The 20,026-nt window shown below is 36.9% G+C and overlaps 2 protein-coding genes across 2 annotated transcripts in view; one reads left to right on the forward strand and one right to left on the reverse strand.

The window, feature by feature from the left end:
- Window positions 1-1,568: 1,568 nt before the first annotated feature.
- Window positions 1,569-7,259, reverse strand: LOC126723512 (uncharacterized). Its single transcript, XM_050427034.1, has 5 exons — window positions 7,133-7,259; window positions 6,874-6,957; window positions 3,844-4,436; window positions 2,548-2,723; window positions 1,569-2,451 (listed from the first exon to the last, which is right to left on the reverse strand). The coding sequence occupies exons 2-5, from the start codon at window positions 6,893-6,895 to the stop codon at window positions 1,998-2,000; spliced, it is 1,245 nt and encodes a 414-aa protein (XP_050282991.1). The 5' UTR covers window positions 6,896-6,957; window positions 7,133-7,259; the 3' UTR covers window positions 1,569-1,997.
- A 4,266-nt stretch (window positions 7,260-11,525) lies between these two features.
- LOC126723513 (DNA-directed RNA polymerase I subunit 2) overlaps window positions 11,526-20,026 on the forward strand; it is a 37,237-nt gene continuing 28,736 nt past the window's right edge. The window contains exon 1 of the mRNA XM_050427035.1: window positions 11,526-12,194. Coding sequence (XP_050282992.1) covers window positions 11,718-12,194 — 477 coding nt within the window. The 5' untranslated portion in view covers window positions 11,526-11,717. The remainder of the gene's footprint in view (window positions 12,195-20,026) is intronic.

Below are 20,026 nucleotides of genomic sequence, written 5' to 3' on the forward strand. Positions count from 1 at the left end.
TGATTACCTTGGAGGTATAACCTATGTATGCACATACCAGCAGCTAAACCTTTCACATTATTCACATTATTTTTGCTGCCCCTTTACTCAGAGAAAAGCCGAATGGCACATTAATATGCACAGTGGCCTTGGCCTGTAGGCATCTTGTGGAACGGAACACCGCTCTCATGCCCTTCCCACCACCCCCCCTTCCCATAAAAAAAAAGGGTTATAAACAAAAAGGTTTGAATTTTCAAATGATGAGCTAGCTTATAAGGTGTGCGTATCCAAGTACTCCCAGTCCTAGGGACCTTCAATCTTAAATTCATCCAAGTCCAAAATATAAAAAAGAAAACCAAGAGGATATTAAATAGTGTTCAACATCATGAAACTCCATTGTTTCTCTCTTTTTAAATCATTCATAACACAAAAAAAGGGGAATGGAAGGGCACTAATTCTAGAATCCAAGTAAAATAGAGTTGGTTGGAAATTAGGCTAATTTTTGACCAATTCTACTCTACTCCCTTTCTTCCTCTCTCTCTCCCTCGATCCAAACAAGTCGTAAAAGATTGAAATGATAGTGCTTCCTCAATCATGGGCTTGTTACCTAGTAATCCAGGCAAGAACCCACCCATAGTTAAAGAGATAACAGGCACTACTCAGGCAACAAAGTCAAGTCGAGAGCAGATCATTTGTTCTTTGTTGAGAATACCAATTCAACATGCATAAACTAATTACTGAGTGAGAAGATGGAAAATTTACATTCACAATGTAAATTGATAGAACAAATATCTTGTGATAAGAAAAAAATAATTGCTTTAAATTGCGGTTGTTTCAGGCTTTCTATGAGTTCTCTAAGGCTGCCACTACTCACAAAGTTTAATCTACAGAACATTCCAGTGTTCAAGTTTGTGTGGTAAAAAATTATATATAAAAGATAAGTTTATTGATAGAATAATAACTAACATTCAATTTGAATGAAATTTAACATATGTTTTAAAGAGCATAAAAACATGCAATACAATGATTATATTTTCAAATTTTACATTTAATAAAAGAGATATAGAAAGAGTTTGAAGGGCTTTGGAGAGAAACCTTTTCCAGCAAAAAGTTTGAGTTAATGAAGATACACCGCTTTATAGATTATAACGAGATACTAAAACCAGCAAATAGTTTGGGGCAGATGTAACTAGAAATAGAATCACCTATTTCTTCATCTTATTTTTTTAAGGCTTCTACAAGTTTTTTTTAAAAATGGTATTTATAACTTATCGAGTCCTTTAGAGAGTATTATTATTCACTATCTAGAGATATGAAAGAAAACTGTAGTAGCGGAAATTTTAAAATAATTTATATTTGTAACTCTTAAGTTGGTAGTGTGCTAAACAATAAAAATCGAATTCCTTGTTTTATTTTTTTCCAACATAACAATAATTCAGAACCAGCACTATGTTAACTTTCATGTAAAATCCAAAAGGTTACCATTGTTGAAAGAAAGCACTAAAGGGGAAACAAACAATTTAGAACAATGAACAGATGGGACAACAAAGACAAGTCAGCAATAGGAATCTAAAAGCAAACAAGTGACATGCAGCAAACCAGGCCAAGCAGATGATCTACTGATTCCCATTAGAAAATGCATTAAGATAAGTGTCCCTACCTCTCAAATTATTTAAGATAACTTAGCATGCCTGAGCATGTAAAAGCACCATCCTAACTACCCATTTCTCACCATTCCCAATTGTTGTCCAGTCAACGATAAGTCAGCTTTACAGGTTGGAGCTCCCATTTCTTAAAGGACTACTTTGGTGTTTAGCAGAGACACACTATTAAGCAGATGAGCCAACTATTTATATGGTATTCTGTATGAAGCAAAAAACCTCACCAAGCAGCAAGGCATAAGCTTCTACTAGGAGACAACCCACTACTTTGTCCCTTCTTTTTTTTCTTTTTTTACGTTTAGAAAACTTAGGATACGACCATGAGAGATTGAGAGAGATATCTTCTCGTACTCCTGGTCAGGGAGAAACCCATTCGAAGTAATGGCAGAGGGCTCCTCTAGTGACAGTCCAGTTCCCGCATCCAAAGAAAATGCACCCTTGCTTTGGCCCTGGCTTCTTGATCGTCGCTCTGCTGCTCTTCACCCCACAGTAACAATAAGGGTGATGCTGGAAAATAGGAATCTGCATGTCTTTCGGTTTTTGGGGTTGATTAGGGGAAAAGGACACTTGGTCTGGGGACTGCTTCCACATCAATGAATGATCAGTTGTCTGCCACATTAGAGAGTTTGTAATGGAGAATTTGAATCCCTTGCGCATTAGAAGCACAAGTAGGCGAGCAGTGTTTCTGGCATCATCCAGGCCACAGTGAGCACGGCCCTGCCATACCAATCCTGCCATCTCAACTGCCTCCTTAAGATTGCACCTCACTCCACCAAAAACCTCATGGAAAGGAACCTTCAAGTTGATCCATCTAAGAAAACAGCACCAACAGAGAAACTGAATCACATGATATCAACATGCAAAGAGTTCAAATAAACGATATTTATTTATCTGCATAACTATTTACCGGTTAAAATAAGGAGGCTTCCTAATCTTCTTGAATCGACACTCAGATTCCAGCATCACCCGACAATCCCAATTTGACCATGTCACCACAGCAAAATTGGTGTTCTTTATCCCCTTCTCCTCAAGCCATTTATCATGCCTAAGGAGAGCCTCACTTAGAGTCACACCTCTGTCCACCTGGCACCAGACAATAAAGTAAGAACAAAGTTAAAATGTAAAAAGGCAAACAGGTAAGATGACAGAAAATATTCAAAGAAAGAAAATGATTTAGAAGACACAAAATATGAGAAGTCTGGTCATGGCACAGTTTAGTAAATATATTATAGAAATACAGAATTTTATTTTATTTTATTTTATTTTTTTGATAAGCTATAGAAATCCAGTATTGTTCTTGTACAAGTTTCTATTTCTTCTATCATTTAATCACATATTCCATCAGTTTCAGGCAGCAGCATCCAGATACTTTACCTATTAATCATCAAGTCATCTGAAACCACATCATCTTTTTTGAGATGGAAGGAGTAGTAGTAGAAAAAATCCATGATAGCAATTACCATGTACAGTGACACCCAACATCAACATACATTAAAGTTGGAGAATATTTTTCACGATGAACAGCTGATATTCCACTTATATCAATGTAAAGTTGCACACAAATCTAAGACCATGATCCAATAAAGCACATATCAGCATGGTCAACTTCAGAATCCATGCATAAAAATTCTTCTCTCTTTTAGGAAAAAAAAAAATATATATATATATATATAGATTTTAATATATATATCAAAAAAAAATATAATGACCTAGATTATGATTGGAAAAAAGACCAAAACCTAATGCTGTTACCAATATAGGCTGCATACAGTCCTACTGACATTTCCCCCAAAGTTCCAAAGACAGTAAATAGGCTGGCGTGATGGTGGATGGGGGATCTAAAACATAAATTAGCACTTCATCGAGGAAATATTTTCCTCAGAACTCTTAGCAATGTTTAACCATCTGTCAAATCTCCAGATACTAAAATCCACAAATCAAAGACAAACACATAGCTACACCAGTCTGAAGTTAAACTTTCTACATAAAGTAAGAACCAAACTACCATTGATAATATCAATTATTGCTAATGTCACAAAATATTTCTCAATGCCCTAATTAGAAACTAGAAATTTTATGAGACACTAAACTATAATAAAAAAAGGTTCTCCAAAGAAAAGCATATGCTTGTCTATTCAGTTAATTCATCACAAGTCTAAGAAAAGAAGTTGGAGTTCACTTCTTGAGTGAGTTCAGAACAAACCTGAAATTGCTGAATACCAGTAAGATCCTTGCAAAAATTACTCAGGTGCTGATTGCAAGTTGGCCGCACATATGTCTGAAAATTTGATTCCAGCTGGCCAGTCACACTGCTCACAATGACAGACGGAAACTCTATTATCTCTTGTGGATGGGGATTTCTATCCTTGTCACATGTAGCCTCAAAGTCTATGACCACAAAATACTGAAAATCTTGAAATTGGAAATCATAGGGGTGACCTTGAGCAATCATATTAATTGGAACATATGGGAACTGATTCTCCACAGTAAATGGGTAAAATTGGCTCTCAAATGCATTGATTTGGCATTGTGGCACCTTGTGAGAGTCAAATTGGAAGGTCGACCAGGTGCCAAAATCATGTTGATAGGTAGGTTTGCTGTAATAATCATTAGGTGGCTCAAGAAACCCACCACCCAATGGGCGGTCTGGATCCACATCCACACCTTGGTGAGTACTTATTTCATTTTTAAGCTGTGTAAAGCTGCCTATAGAATTCCCATTACAACGTGGGTTGTAAGGAATTCCCTGGCTCTGGAGGCATTTTACGGATGCCTCAGAGTTCCTTTGCATAGTTTCTGTGGTAAGAATTAAGAAGCAGAAAACAATTTATTAGGATATAGAATATCATTAGCATCAACCATAAATAAGCCGCCTTTTATTTTACAGCTAATTAAATAAAAAATACCAACTCAAGTTTTTCCTATAAGAAGAATTGGACAAAGCATAAAAGAGAAGTTCATGGATTTATTAGATGTCAACATCTCATTAATAATTCTTTTTTTTTTTTTGATAATTAAGAAAGATGTATATCCAAGAAACTACCCCATGAAAACATAAGGTAGGACAAAGAGTACAGAGAAAGAAACAAAAAGAAGAAAGAAAAAAGACAAGAAAACAAACGAAAACAACAAAGAGCTAATTACAAAGGAGAGAACTAAGAAACAGAGGGAGAGAGTCACTAGAGGTGAGTCCCCAAGCCCTAGACCAATCAAAAAGTGAACCACAGAAATAAGCAAGCAATTGGTCTTCGGATTTATTAATAATGCTTTAAAAGGATGTAGTTTCTGGAAAGTGATAAATAAGTTAAAAAGGAGGCTTTTGGTTATAAATTACAAGACAAAAAACAGAACTTTCTATGCAATCTATGGACATTTATTTTTTCCATTTTTGCCAGATTTTATTGATTATTTGCAATTTTAACATTCTCTTTAGTTGATTTTTTTCTCTCACATTCTTCTTGTCCACTCTTTTTTATTGGAAATTTACACGAGTACCTAGTGGATTATGAATCCATGAGCTCAATGGAATACTTGAGTTCCACATCCTCATCTCCATCACTATTTTCTTTTTTATGACATGGAACCTCACCAAGGTAGGGCCTTTTGGACCCACTCTGGAGAGTAAACCACAGATATACAACCCCACCCCCATCTTCATCAATAAATTTATAATCAAACAAAAGAAAAAACATGCAAGAAAACCTTTTTTTTTTTTTTTATAAAAAAAAAAAAGTTAATCTATAAAGCAAATGCTTTTAATGGAAATTCTCGAGAAAGCTCCAAAAGGAATTTCTTGCTCAAAATTTGACACAGACTGGATTGGTCAATCAACTAAATTAAACTCAACAGATCACTGTCATCTTCTTCTTCTTCCTTTGTTTATATTTATATTTTATTTTATTTTTTATAACTTAAACTCATCAAAGCAAAATCATCTGGCTGGATTGCTAAGGACAAAAATGACAGAGCAGGGTCCACTTTTTTCTCTTGCTATTTTTAATTTTATTTTTTGCTAAATATGTGCTTCCAATCAACTAAAGAAGAGTATATATATGGGAAGGATTAGAATGAAAAGTCATGCAACCTTATACACAGAGAAAAAGAGAAATAAAGACCCTCAAGACATTATGTTAAGAAGAGCACAAACAGAAGAAACAAGGCACCATCGGACCATACGCTAAGAGGAACCTCAACCGAAATTGGTAGAGTTCCAAGACCACCTAAAGAGACCCTTTTGTTTGCTTGAGAACTCAAAGCAGGTCAATATGAGTAATTGTAGGAAATTAACATACTAAGTTAACATCTTCAAAATCAAACTTATATCATGTGCTACCACATGCAGTAGAGTAGCTATCATGGCTGTATATGTAGATATAAATTGCACTACAAAACTATGTTTTTGACTCAAGCAAACATTCAGACTGCCCAAGGAAATTCTAACTTGGATTAGGATCTACTAAGAACTTCATTGAAGCAAGTCTAAAGACAAATACAGAAAACTTCATTAACACCTTAATTCATTTACACTTCAAGTTCATTGTTCAACTAAATTTATTCAATCACACTACGATTTTAAGACACCATCACTCCACTACAATTACAGATATCCATTATACAAATGCCAAGGGGAAAACATGAAACAAAAGGCTTCTTAAGAACATCTAAGCTAAAAGTTGTTGATAGGTTTCACAAAACCAAACTGTTTGATAGAATGCTCGGCTTCAGAATTTCCCCAGCCATGGCATACACCCCGGCTCAACTGGTCAATTGGGTTTGATTCTCAGCTCTAATTTCACATTCTAGAAACAAAAAGATAACCAAGAATGAAACTTTCTATCATATACCTCCCACATGTAAATTCACACTCTCAACCACTACCTTGTAAGTTGCAAATTCAAACCCGAAAACAACTTGAATTTACTCAAAACACCTCGAAATTCAAAACCCACATCACAATTATTTCTCACATCCCCACCAATCACTCCCTACTACCAATTATCATTATCCCAACACTGCCACTGACACCAATTCCTCCTTTTCCTCAAACAAACACTAATTCTCAAAATAAAAATTTCATCTTTCATTCCTTAAAAGTTTCATTCTACACACCACCATACAATAACATAATCAAACCAATCAAAGAGTCAGAATTACACTGACACAAGGAGAATTCAGAGCAGTAACCGTCAGATCAAAAAACAAAAATGAATTCAACAAACAAAAAATTTGGTACCTTTGGTTTCAAGGGCCATCATGATCTTGTATATAGTTGAGATCCCCCGGCAAGTACATCAGATCTTTCTCTACAAATTCCCACCTTCACACACCACAATAATTTTTCACAAAAATTAAAACTTTATTAATCTCACACACACGTATACACACATACACACGTATATATACACAATATATACATATATATATATATAAATATTCACACGAAGAATCATAAAAAAAAAAAATTGAGAGATAGAGAGAGAGAGAAAGAAAACCTGTTCTCTTTGAGGAAGAGAGAGAATGAGAGCGAGAAGAGAAAAGAGTAAGTTGAGCTAATAAGAAGTTTTTTTTTTTTTTTTTTATAAGTTTTTTTTTTTTTTTGGTAGTGTTTTTTTATATAATAGGTAGTGGAATTAGTTATATAAGGAAAGTGTGTATTGGTGAATAGATTGGGGCCCACGCAACGTCAGTAAGAAACGTAGTACTTTAAACTATAAAACCACTCTCTCTCTCTCTCTCTCTCTTTTGTTGTTGTAACTGGTTTTTGTGGGAAGGAGGACACGTGTTGCGCATTCAGTGGGTGGTTACGCTGGCGCGGGCTTTAAGATATTTTATAAAAGATACGAGGTTTGATGGGATCTTGGCCGTTGGTTTCTGTGTTTGGTTCTTTGGTTTTTTTTTTTTTTTTTTTTTTGGGTGTGGCGGTGGAAGTGTGTCAGTTAGTTTTTGACCGTACGATTGTGTTGTTGTATCTGTGGGGTCTACAAGTGTTGTTGGTATATGGTCGGACTTAGGTGATTTTAAAAATAAATAAATAAAAAATAATTTTCCGTGTGTGTGAATGTTAATGTTAATATTTATCATGTCTACGGTTGATATACATCATTATGAAATAAAAAATTTTAAACAATAGAGTTTGTGAAAAAAAAATACTACTAGATTTCATTTACTAAGAATTTAATTAAAGTAATTATTCATTACGACTAGTTTATTTAAATTTTGGTAAAATAAGAGGTGAGTTTGAAATAGTTTGACTCGTAAAGTTTAATTTTGGCAAACATGAGATCCGAGGTTTGTACTCGGCTTATATAAAAAATTAATGGATTCTTTAAAAAATAAAAAATTAATTAGTGTAATAAGCTAAATACGAGTAGTTATTATGGAGTTGATATCACAATGCATTTCAATTTACCAAGAAAAAAAAAAGTAAATGAATATGTCTATGAGTGTTTTATTTTGTGTGTAGTGTATGTATGAGTCTTCTTGTTCCTCACATGAAGTATTAGTAGTTTTGTTATCTTATATATAAAGGAGTGGTGTCCCAAATTTTTTACTAACTTTCGTTCATTGCCTATGAGATACCCAGAAAAATGATGAATAATATGGTGGATGTAACTTAAAATAGATTAATTGATTTGGATAGGGTTGTCAAAAAAAAAACCTTCCAATGATGGTGTGTTCAGGTAGCAAGATTTTGGCAAGTGAATTTGAATTAGGATGATTAAAATTCAAATACCTTTTTTTGGGTAGTTTTTAAAAAAAATCAAAGATTTGGATTTAGCCAAATCCACCAAAGATCTTAAACTTTGAAGTATTTTGATATAAAATAACGTCTAACTTCATAGTTTAGATATTTTTAGCCATACCTCAATAGATTTCAAATTTTATAATTTCAAATAGTCATAGGTGTGAAACACATCCAGATAATAAATTTATAAATTTAGAATTGAGAAATTTCAAATCCAATAAAGATTTTTAAATTTTATAAATTTTAGACCTCCTAGTGTTTCTAACAAAGAGGTATAAGGTTGAATTCACTTGAAATATATCAAAGTGACATAAACAAAACAATTTTTTTTTTTTTTTAATAGAACCATTTGAAAATTTCATACCAATATATAGATACATACATACATTCACACACATATATATAAATAATTTTTTTTTTTTGACATTGTTGACTTCTTTTAATGTTGTGGCATAAATTTTGAAATCTCACATTTGTCCAAATCATCGTTATAATTGCATATATTTTTTAATTTTCTTTTTAGTATTACTTATAATTTTAGAATATGTTAATATAAATTAATCAAACATCTTCCACAAAAATTAAATTAAAATTAAGAAAACCTCACCTTCTTTTCTATAAAGCATTAAAACACTACACAAATTCATTAAATTAGGTTTGATATTTTTTCTAAACAAATTATAATACACTAGGAATTTATTTGATCTAAAATTTGGCCTTTCAATTAAACAGATATCACTTATAATTTTTTTATTATCATTTCTTGTATATTGCAAGTCTTGGAGAATTGTAACAAATATAAAATGAATGTCATTGGATTTTTCTTTGCTTATTTACTGTTGTTACGTAAGCTTTTGAAATTTCATTTATTCTTCATTAGAATTGTGCCATTAATAACCCCAAGATTTGAATTGAAATTAGAAAAATGAATCAAATGAAAGTGAAGTTATTATAATGAATTGAATTATAATGCTTCATTTTTTTCGATCGTAAATCTTGTGTGAATATAATCTTTTTTGTTATCTTGTATTTGGTAGTATAAAAAAAAAATTAAAAGAAAACTATCTTACAACGTTCCTTATTTAGCTTGACTTGGGATAGAGACATAAAGTTGTTTTCTACAAACGCTTTGTTTGTTTAGAGATTATCATTTTTTAAAAACCATTTTCTACAAACCATTTTTATAGAAAAATGTCTTATTTTCTTATGTTTGGTAGGAACCTTAAAATGATTTGAAAAATTATCTCTTGATTTTCCTTATTTAACTTTGCATTAGATAGCTTCGTGTGGATAGAGTTATTTTCCAAAAAAATGTTGGTGAAAACAACTATATCTCATGCCAAGTTAAATTTGGAAAGTTAAGGAATAATTTTACTTTGAAAATTTTTTATATATTACAAAATACAGAAAAATACAAAAAAGCTATTTTCACATTGACAAAGTTTGACTATAAAATTGGTTGTAACCTAAGGTTACAACCTTATTCAATGTCTTTTTATTTGAGGTGCATTTTGATAAATCTACCATTGGATTATATCTTCTTCTTATATTCTCCATACTTGCAAAATTTATAGAAAATTAAAAATTAATAGCTATGTCATCAAAGTTAAAAAAAAGTTGTAGTTTAAAATTATGCATAATATATAAGCTAATATATCATATAGTAAATAATATCCGATTGACACCAAATTTGATATGTGTGATGGTGTTATAAAAATGCTCCAACTCCAATACTCGTCCATATAGCTCATCCTAAGGAAGTGATAGATGGCGTACGGCTTACTCGTCCAAAGGTAAGCTTGTCCGTCCATAAAGTTGGTCGGACAAGCTTACTGTGTCTTAAACATACTTGGAACTATTTTTGTTTCCCTACCAAGACTACAAATCCCTCCCTCAATTAAGGTTTTAGAAGATGAACCCCAAAAGATATAACTTCCTTGGTAGTTATGGAAGTTACCTACGGATTCTCCGAACTCTACAACGATTGGAGAGATGACTGCCTCTGATAAACACTATATAAGGGTTCTTCTACAGAAAGGTATTAATTCGGACACTTTTCAGAGAATACTTCATTTTTACTTGGAATCACAAATCCACTGACTTTATCATCGGAGGACTTTTGGCCAGTCTTCTCTGACTTAGTATTTGTATTTTCAGGCTCAAGCCCTAAGATCATCAACGCCCAAGACTTTCAACCTACTGATTTCCAAGGAATCATCAATGTGTATTAAGAGCGTAAAAAACATGCAATTCAACGATCGAATTTTCAAAATATGCAGTAATGTTTATTTTATTGAGTAATGTTTTAGCCTTAGGCTGTAACAAGCTTTGTAGCTAAATTTTTATCTTTTTCACATAATGTTTTCCATTGAAACAATCAATTTTTTTTTTCCATACTATTAATAACGGGATCCTCTATTTGGGTTTCATCATTTTGTGTATTAAAATATATTCACACAAAATTTTAAATTCTCTAAAATACTCCTATATTTTAGTTAAATAATTTTAAATTTAAAACACAAATTAGTTAAAAGAGTAATTTATTATTTTTTAAAAAGCTAATAAATTTTAAACTATTTCCTTTCTCTTCTTCAATCTAAATTATAACTTTTTATTTTAAATTCAATACTTCTAACTTTTAAAAGATCATAAAAATTAAGATACTATTTCTATTTCACTTTTAAACATTATGACACTAAACCTAAAATAAAAAATAAAAAAGTCTCATTTTATAACTCTATCTCATTTTATTTATTTTTTATTTTTTTATACAATATAGAAATTCTACTATAACTTAATTGAAATGTATATATGTGTGAAACTTCCTTTTAAAAACTTGAACCCTAGTTCTTATCCTTTACACTTCACAAATACTTAAACTTATAGAGTGATTATTATGCCAAAGGTGCGTAGTGGTTCTATCTCATTTTAAAGTATCTAATTTTTTTTTTTTTTTTTTTTTTTGTTGAGAAAATTTTAAAGTTGCTAATTGAACGTAGAAAAAGAAGAAGGTAAATTTGTATATATATATATATATATATATATATAAAACAGTTTGGACCAGGTGGGTGGATACCATGACATAAAAAGCCCAAGTCACATAAAAAGCCCAAACCAAACCCGAACCCTAAAACCCCTCTCTCTCTCTCTCTCTCTCTCAAAACCCTTTTCTTTCTCGTTTTGTCACTCAAAAACCTCTTCAAAACCCCAACCAACAGCTCCCTCCTCCTCCTCTCCTTCTCCTCTCACTCCAAAACCATCACATTCAGACCACACCTGCGTTTTCATTCAATACAGACAGAGAGAGCAAAAAGCAAAAAGCAAAAGCAAAGATGTCACAACAAAAGCAAGAAGACAAGGAGCCGCCCTTTGTTCCCCAGTATTTCGGAACACAGCAGCCGAAACGGAACGTGAAGCCGAGGCCGATGCCGGCTCCGGAGGACCTCGAGCCGCTGCGGGAGCTGTTCCGCCACCAAATCGAGTCGTTCGATTACATGGCTGACGCGGGTCTCTCGATCCTCTTCGACAGCATCAAGCCCGTCCAGATTCACGACTCCTTCTCCAACCGCACCCTCAAGATCTCCTTCGAGAACCCCAAGCTTTTCCCTCCAATGAAGGACCGGTCGTCCTCGTCCTCGGCTCTGTCCTCTTCCAAATCCACGTTCCGCGAGTTCCTGTACCCTTACGAATGCAGGCAGTTCAAGAGCTCGTATACCGGGGCGTTGATGGCGGAGGTTTGCTTTCAGTACGACGACGGACCTGTCATTAGAGAGCGCTTCAATTTCGGACAGTTTCCAATCATGCTCAAGGTTCGTGCTCTGCTTCGTTTCGGGTTTTGTAAAATTCATGACATGAATTTTGTTGCCATGTGTGTGTATGTATGTTCATCATTACTAGGTTCATGCTCTGAGTGCTTTTGTTTGTGTTTTTATGGATTAGTTAAAGAACTATGTGTCTGTATGCTTGTTGATCACAAAAGACTCTACATTTTGGACTAGTTTGAGAGAGTTTGGATAGCCACAATACCCAAGTTTTTTTTTTTGTGTGGATAGATTAGAAAAAAATTGATTGAAAAAAAGACTACTTCGTGCAAAAAAGACCATGAAGCAGCGGACCTTAGATTTGAGTCTCCAAGCCTGATACCGATGAAATAAAGTTTGGTACGCGTGTTCCACTCCCTCTGTATACATCACATTGAACATAAAGGTCTCAAGTTCCATATAGTGGAAAAATGTTTTCCCAACCAGTTCCATGAAGCAGCGGAACATAGATTTGTTTCATTTCGTTTCGGGTTTGTAAAATTCATGACATAAGTTTTGTTGCTTGTTTGATTTTTTATTTATTTACTTATATGGATTAGCTATGAACAATATATGTGTATGTTTATTTATCACAAAAGACTCTAAATTTGATTTGTTCATGTGCTTTTGTTTGTTTGTTTGTTTTTTAGTTTTATTTTATGGATTAGTTAAAAACTACGTGTCTATGCTTATTTATCACCAAAGACTCCAAATTTGATAAAATGGACTAGTTTGAGAGAGTTTGAATCGCTGCAATACATGTGTTCCTTTTCTTTTTTTTTGTTTGTTTGACTACTTTATGCAAAAAGACCATGAAGCAATGACCATGGATGTGAGTCCCCAAGCCTGATACCTATCAAATAAAGTTCCTATGAATGAAGCAAGGAGCCGTCCTCCTGAGGTCTCCACATCCCCAAATGTACGCCTGTTCCTCTCCCTCCATATACACCACGTAAAACATAAAGGTGTCAAGTTCCACATAGTGGACTGATGTTTCCCCAGTCAGTTTCTCCATTCTATCAAAAGATCAATGATCAATAACTCTCTTAGGCATCACCCATGCAACTCGAAATGATCTTAAAGCAAAACTCCACGACTGGTGGGCCCTCCCACAATGGATCAAAGATTCAAACGATAGTTCACCGATTCCCCCATTACACGGGCACATACAACTCCAATCTACTATAGAAAAACCTCTTCTCCTTAAATTGTATGAAATGAGCATCTTTCCTTTTGCCACTTTCAAATCAAAAAAGGAAACTCTTTGAGGGGTCTTGACCCCCCAAGTACCTAGAGGCAGAGGAAGACCCCTTCAACAAACCATAAAAGAATGAATCTCAAAAGTCCCCACTCTTCCTCAACTTCCGCCTCATTCAATCCCCACCATCAGTAGGAGGGATGTGAGACTCCTTAAGATGGATGAAAGCTGCCACCGAGTCCATCTTCCCATTATTAAAGTCACAATGGAACTGCACATCCCAACTCCTCCTCCCCCCCCCCCCCCCCCCCTGCTGCCTCATCAATAAAGACTCAACAAAAGCCTCCCGATCAGTAGCATTCTCATACAAGATTGGAAAAGATTCTAAGAGGATGGTCGCTACACCAGCAGCCATGCCAAAACTGAACCCAATTCCCCTGATCAGCTTCATATTGGACATGTTTTGATCAGTACTTGCCTATTATACATGCTTAAGGTTTGTGCTTTGTGTTTCGTTCCGGTTTTATAGAATTCATCACAATTTGTGGTTTTGTTTTGATTAGTTAACTTTGAGTGCTTGTTTGTTTATTCTGGTTTAGTTAAGAACTATATGTCTATGCTCATTTATCACAAAATGTGATATATTGCATGAATTTACATAGTGATTATAGTTAAATATAATGGAAAGTTACAAAAACTAGCTTCAAGGGAACCAATGCCTTCAAATTTGATAAAATGGACACAAGTGTTTTCACATAATTAAAGTGCATATAACTTTATTGATTCAAGGCTAGAAATTGGGTACCACTAGTCTATAACACTACAACAATCAAGTCCTAAGAAGTAACAGCAAATGGTGGAACAAACAACCAAAACAAGTGCACTAAACACACGTTTCTACAAATTTAAACTAACTAATAAATAAAAGTAATGCTTGCACATAACAAGTGTGCCCTAGGCTTTGGTGCTCTTTCATTGTGGGTTTGCTAGTGCACTTTTGTCCATATGTTAGTGGCTGTCGAGCAACTTTAGGTTGGCCCATCAGATGGGTACCTATTTCTGGTAGGGAAGGGGTATGGGTTGAGTTGAAGTAATATTTGGAGAATTAGAACTAAGTTTGTGATTTAAAGAACTCATGAGTGAATATATATATATATATATATATATTTTTTTTTTGATAAGTAAAAGATATATTGATAAAAAAGGGAACACCCTAGTGCACAGGAAGTGTACAAGGGAAAAGAAATCAAATACAAAAATTACAAGAGTCTAGGAAATCAATAAAAGAGGGGAAAGATTTATCTTGCAAAGCAAACAACCAATCCCTTAAAGTTCTAAAAAAGAGAAGCTTGAGGGCAGGAATAGAATTCTCAGTATCTTCAAAACATCTACTATTCCTCTCCCTCCAAAGACACCACAATAAGCAATGAGGAATGATGGACCAAATATAACCATTTCGATGACGACCAAAGCTGCCTTGCCAACACCATAACAGCCCCAGAACAGAGTGCGGCATAACCCAAGAAACTCCAAAAAGGCCCAAAACCATAGACCATAGATCCGAAGCAAAAGGACAATGAAGAAATAGATGGTCAACCGATTCACCATTTCTCTTACACATGTAGCACCAATCCAGAATCCACACCTTCCTTTTACGTAAATTATCAATCGTCAAGCATTTCCCTAAAGCAGCAGTCCAAACAAAGAAAGCTACTCTAGAGGGAATCTTTTGCTTCCATATACTTTTCCAAGGAAACCCAATGGAAGCGGTGCCAGCTAAAATTCTATAATAACCACTAACCAGGAAACCCTTAACTTTGTTAGGAATCCAACACATTTTATCCTCACCTCGCCCCCTTATATGCGAACCATAAATAGATGCCATGAAGTCGGACATAGACTCTAGATCCCGAGCATGCACACTCCTAATGAATCTCACATCCCAAAAGAGGACACCATGAGCGAACATCATAAGCTCAGCCACACTAGCATCCTTATTCCTACAAAATCTGAACAAGTCTGGAAATCTAACAGCAAGAGAAGTCTCTCCACACCACCGGTCTTGCCAAAACTTCACTCTAGATCCATCGCCAATATCATACATAATATGGTGAGAGAAAGAAGGCCATCCCTGACTGATATTTTTCCATAAACCAACACCATAAGGGCCAATCACAGCTCTGGAGAACCAGCCCCCCCACATACAACCATACTTTGACTCTATCACTTGCCTCCAAAGGGCATCTACCTCAACCCCAAATCGCCAAAGCCACTTTCCAAGTAAAGCTTCATTGAAAAGTCTAATCTTCCTTATCCCTAAGCCACCCGCATAAATAGGAGAACAAACGGTAGCCCATTTAACCAAATGGATTTTAGGATCCTCTCCAAGACTGCCCCACAAGAAATTCCGCTGGAGCTTCTCAATACGGTTAGCCACACTAGCAGGAATAGGAAATAAAGAAAGAAAATAAGTGGGTAGATTAGATAGGGAGCTTTTGATAAGGGTGACTCTACCTCCCTTAGATAAGTATAAACGTTTCCAACCCGCCAATCTCCTCTCCATTTTCTCTAGAATAGGATTCCATATAGACTTATCCTTGAATTTAGCTCCCAAAGGAAGACCTAGGTATATCATAGGGAGAGAGCCCTGCTTGCAGCCAAGAACAACCAAGAAAAGGTCAAAATCATTGACTACCCCAACCGGAACCAATTCTGACTTGCCCAGGTTGATCTTAAGGCCAGACACCGCCTCAAACCAAATAAGAATCATGCGAAGGAACAAAATCTGATCTAAATCAGCCTTACAGAAAATAAGCGTGTCATCTGCAAAGAGGAGATGAGACACCGCCATGGATCTTCCCTCCAAGTTACCTACACTAAAGCCCGACATGTGACCTTCAAGCACTGCTTTGTCCAACATACGACCAAGAGCTTCCATCACCAAAACAAACAACAAAGGAGACAACGGATCACCTTGCCTCAAGCCTCTGGTGCTACCAAAAAAACCACAAGGAGAGCCATTGATCAAGATGGAGAAGCGGACAGTAGAAAGACAAAAGCGAATCCATTGTCTCCATTTGGCAGAGAAACCACTTCTTTCTAACATCTGAAGCAGAAAATTCCAGTTTACATGGTCAAAAGCCTTCTCAACATCCAGCTTACAAATCAGCCCCGGCAACCCAGACTTCAATCTACTGTCAAGGCATTCATTAGCAATAAGAACAGGATCAAGGATTTGTCTGCCCCTCACAAAAGCATTCTGAGATGCAGAGATTATATCCCCCATCACCAAGCGGAGACGATTAGCCAAAACTTTAGCAATAATTTTGTAAACCCCCCCAACCAAGCTAATGGGCCGAAAATCTCCAATCTCATTAGCTGCATGTTTTTTAGGAATAAGAGTAACAAAAGTTGTGTTTAAGCTTTTCTCAAACTGACCATTGGCAAAAAAATGATGAAAAACAGCCATGAGATCCGGCTTAACAATCCCCCAGCAAGCTTGGAAAAAAGCCATAGGGAAGCCATCAGGACCAGGGGATTTATCACCATGAAAACTTTGAATAACATCAAAGATTTCTGCCTCTTCAAAAGGCCTCTCTAACCAATCCGCATTCTCCCCAGATATCATTGGAAAAACCAACGAATCCGGAAACGTCCGCTCAACCTGCTGCTCAGAGTACAAATTCATGAAGAAATGAGAAACGTAGTCTGCAATTATACCCTGATCCGACGACAAAGTACCATTAACCATAAGGCTTTCGATGGCATTATTTTTCCTGTTGGAATTAGCCATTCTATGAAAGAATTTGGTATTGGCATCCCCTTCTTTCAAATGCAACACCCTAGACTTTTGTCTCCAACTAGTCTTTTCCATAAGAGTCAACTTTTCAATATCTGAACGAAGGTTAGATTGAGCTAACTTCTCCTCAGCAGATAAACTATGAATCTCCTCTTTAGCATCCAAATCAATCAACTTACTCCAAAGGGCCTGTTTCTTAAAAGCGACATTGCCAAACTCAGTTTCATTCCACTTTTTTAAGTCCGACTTCAATGCAGCCAACTTCTTAGCAAGAATAAAACTAGGGGTACCATGGAACAAATAGGAAGCCCACCACTCCTTCACTTTGTCTACAAAGTTATCCACCCTTAACCACATATTTTCAAAACGGAAGGGAATTCTGCCTCTTCGCTGACACCCACCCTCTAACGAAATAGGAAAATGGTCAGAAAGAACTCTAGGCATCCTTTTTTGGGTGAACTGAGAGAAGTGATCAGCCAAAAGAGGGGAGAAAAGGAACCGGTCTAGCCTAGAAGCTGAGGAAGTATTAGACCAGGTATAAAGGCCCCCTACCATATGAATATCCAACAACCCATGCAAAGAAACAAAGTCAGAAAAACCAAACATAGACCTGGAGAAGCTGGCAGCCCCCAAACGCTCAGAAGGAAAGCGGATAATATTAAAGTCCCCTCCAAGGCACCAAGGCAAATCCCACCAACTGATCAGCCCGGTTAGTTCCTCCCACATCAACCTACGCCTATTGTTCAAATTAGGCCCATATACACCTGTGAAAGCCCACTCAAATTGGTCGCCTACATTTTTAAACTTGCAGGAAACTGAAAAATGCCCCACCGCTTCCTCCACCTTTTCCACAACCCGGCTATCCCACATCAATAAAATTCCTCCCGAAGCACCTTCAGAGCCCAGGTACACCCAATTGACATAAGGACAACTCCAAATACTTCGAACAGTACCTCTAGAAATCCACTCTAGCTTGGTCTCTTGCAAACACACAATATCAGCCTTCCAGGATCGCAACAAGTTACGAATCTGAAGCCTCTTGTCAACTTCGTTCAGACCTCTGACATTCCAGGAAATAAGCTTTAAATTCATTGAGCAACGGAAAGAACCCGATTCCTATTAATACCACATCGCCTAGAAGATGAAGAGCCATAATTAATAGAACTAAACAACCCTTTCAACTCTCTTAAACCTTTCACCCCCGAACCTTTTGAACCACACGATTTCTTTTTCACCTCAGCCCTCCGATATAATTCAGCTTCAACAGCCAATAAAAATTCTGTTGCTTGATCTTCTAAACCCACAAGTGACGTGCCAAGGAAGCTATCAAAGTTATTGAATCTCTTTTGAAACCAATCGGAGTAAGGTTCCTGACTCCTTGAAGTGTCCACACCCACAACACTATCCCCATCTACAAGAGACTGCTTCTCCTTGGCCAAGGGTAGAGAAAAAGCAATTGGATCAACCACTAGGGGCTGATTAGCTTCCTCTGAGAAGGAATCCGAAGCCCAATCCTCCACCAAAACATCATCTTCTTCGAACAGAGCCAAAGACATGTTCGTGACTTCAGAAAAATCCAACGTAACAAGCTGTTGTTGCTTTTCCAAAACCTCTGTAGCTTCACAAGGAGGCAAAGCAATCTGCACCGGAACCTCAACCCTCCTCCCATCGCGTAATTCAAGAAACCACTGCTCCGAGTTTCCCCATTTCTTGTCAAAAATGCCGGAATGCTCCTGGAGAAACAGTCGGGGATCAAGCATTAAGCTCTCATCGTGAACTGTGGAGCAAACCGACCCATTCCTGAACTCCTCGGACTCGTCGGAGCCGAGAAGCACAGACTCGGCTACATCGGAAACAAGATTCGAGTCCGTCGTCGCCGGTGGCTCAAACCTGGCTTCGACGGACTTGTCGGTTCTGAGAGAATGGGCAGCGGCGACATCGGAGACCCCATTCCTGGCCTCCTCGGACTCGTCGGAGCCGAGAAGCACAGACTCGGCTACATCGGAAACAAGATTCGAGTCCGTCGTCGCCGGTGGCTCAAACCTGGCTTCGACGGACTTGTCGGATATGAGAGAATGGGCAGCGGCAACATCGGAGACCACCGACGTCCTTAGAGGCAAAGTCGAAGGGCATGGCGACGACTGGAAGGATCTCGCGCCAGGACTTAACCAATCTGGAGGATGGGTCTCTCGCGACGGGCAGGTCATGGTAGTCGGAAGTTCTTTACAAGCAGTTCTTCTGGGCTGCCAGACCAACGAAGTCTTGGGCTTAAGTTTGGGAACATGAGGTGGGTTAAGTGGGGGGGCTTCAGCTAGAGCATTGGGCTTAAAGACAACTTTCAAGGGCCCAACACCAGAACAGCCCACTTCCTTAATGTTTGAACTCTTAATGTCCCACTTGCCATTCAGCCCACGTACCAAAAGTAAAGAAACTTCCAGCGAGAGGGGAGAGTCAGCCATTGAAAGAGCGTCATCCTGAAGATTAAGCGTGACTTCATCCTCAGGAACTGTGCTTACCTGCCCAGCACCCCTATCACGCAAATCCAGGCTCTGAGACTTCTGACTGCTCAATCTAGACTTGTGAGCTAGATTTGATTTGATAGGATTTTGAATATTGGGCATTGCAAGCTTACCAGTTCTACTACCACCAAAGGATTTCCGATCACCTTCCACCGCTGCCGCCAGAAAAGACTTATGCTTTCTGGACTTTTGCAAAGACGGAAACGGGGCAGAAAGAGGTGGCAACTTGACGCCAGGAGAGACGGGAGCAATGGCCTTGCGAAGATGAAAGCCAAAACCTCTCCACCCACTACCCAGCTTTCCTTCTGGTACAATGATGAGGCCC

Source organism: Quercus robur, chromosome 4 (genome assembly GCF_932294415.1).
Source record: "Quercus robur chromosome 4, dhQueRobu3.1, whole genome shotgun sequence".
Taxonomy (NCBI): domain Eukaryota; kingdom Viridiplantae; phylum Streptophyta; class Magnoliopsida; order Fagales; family Fagaceae; genus Quercus; species Quercus robur.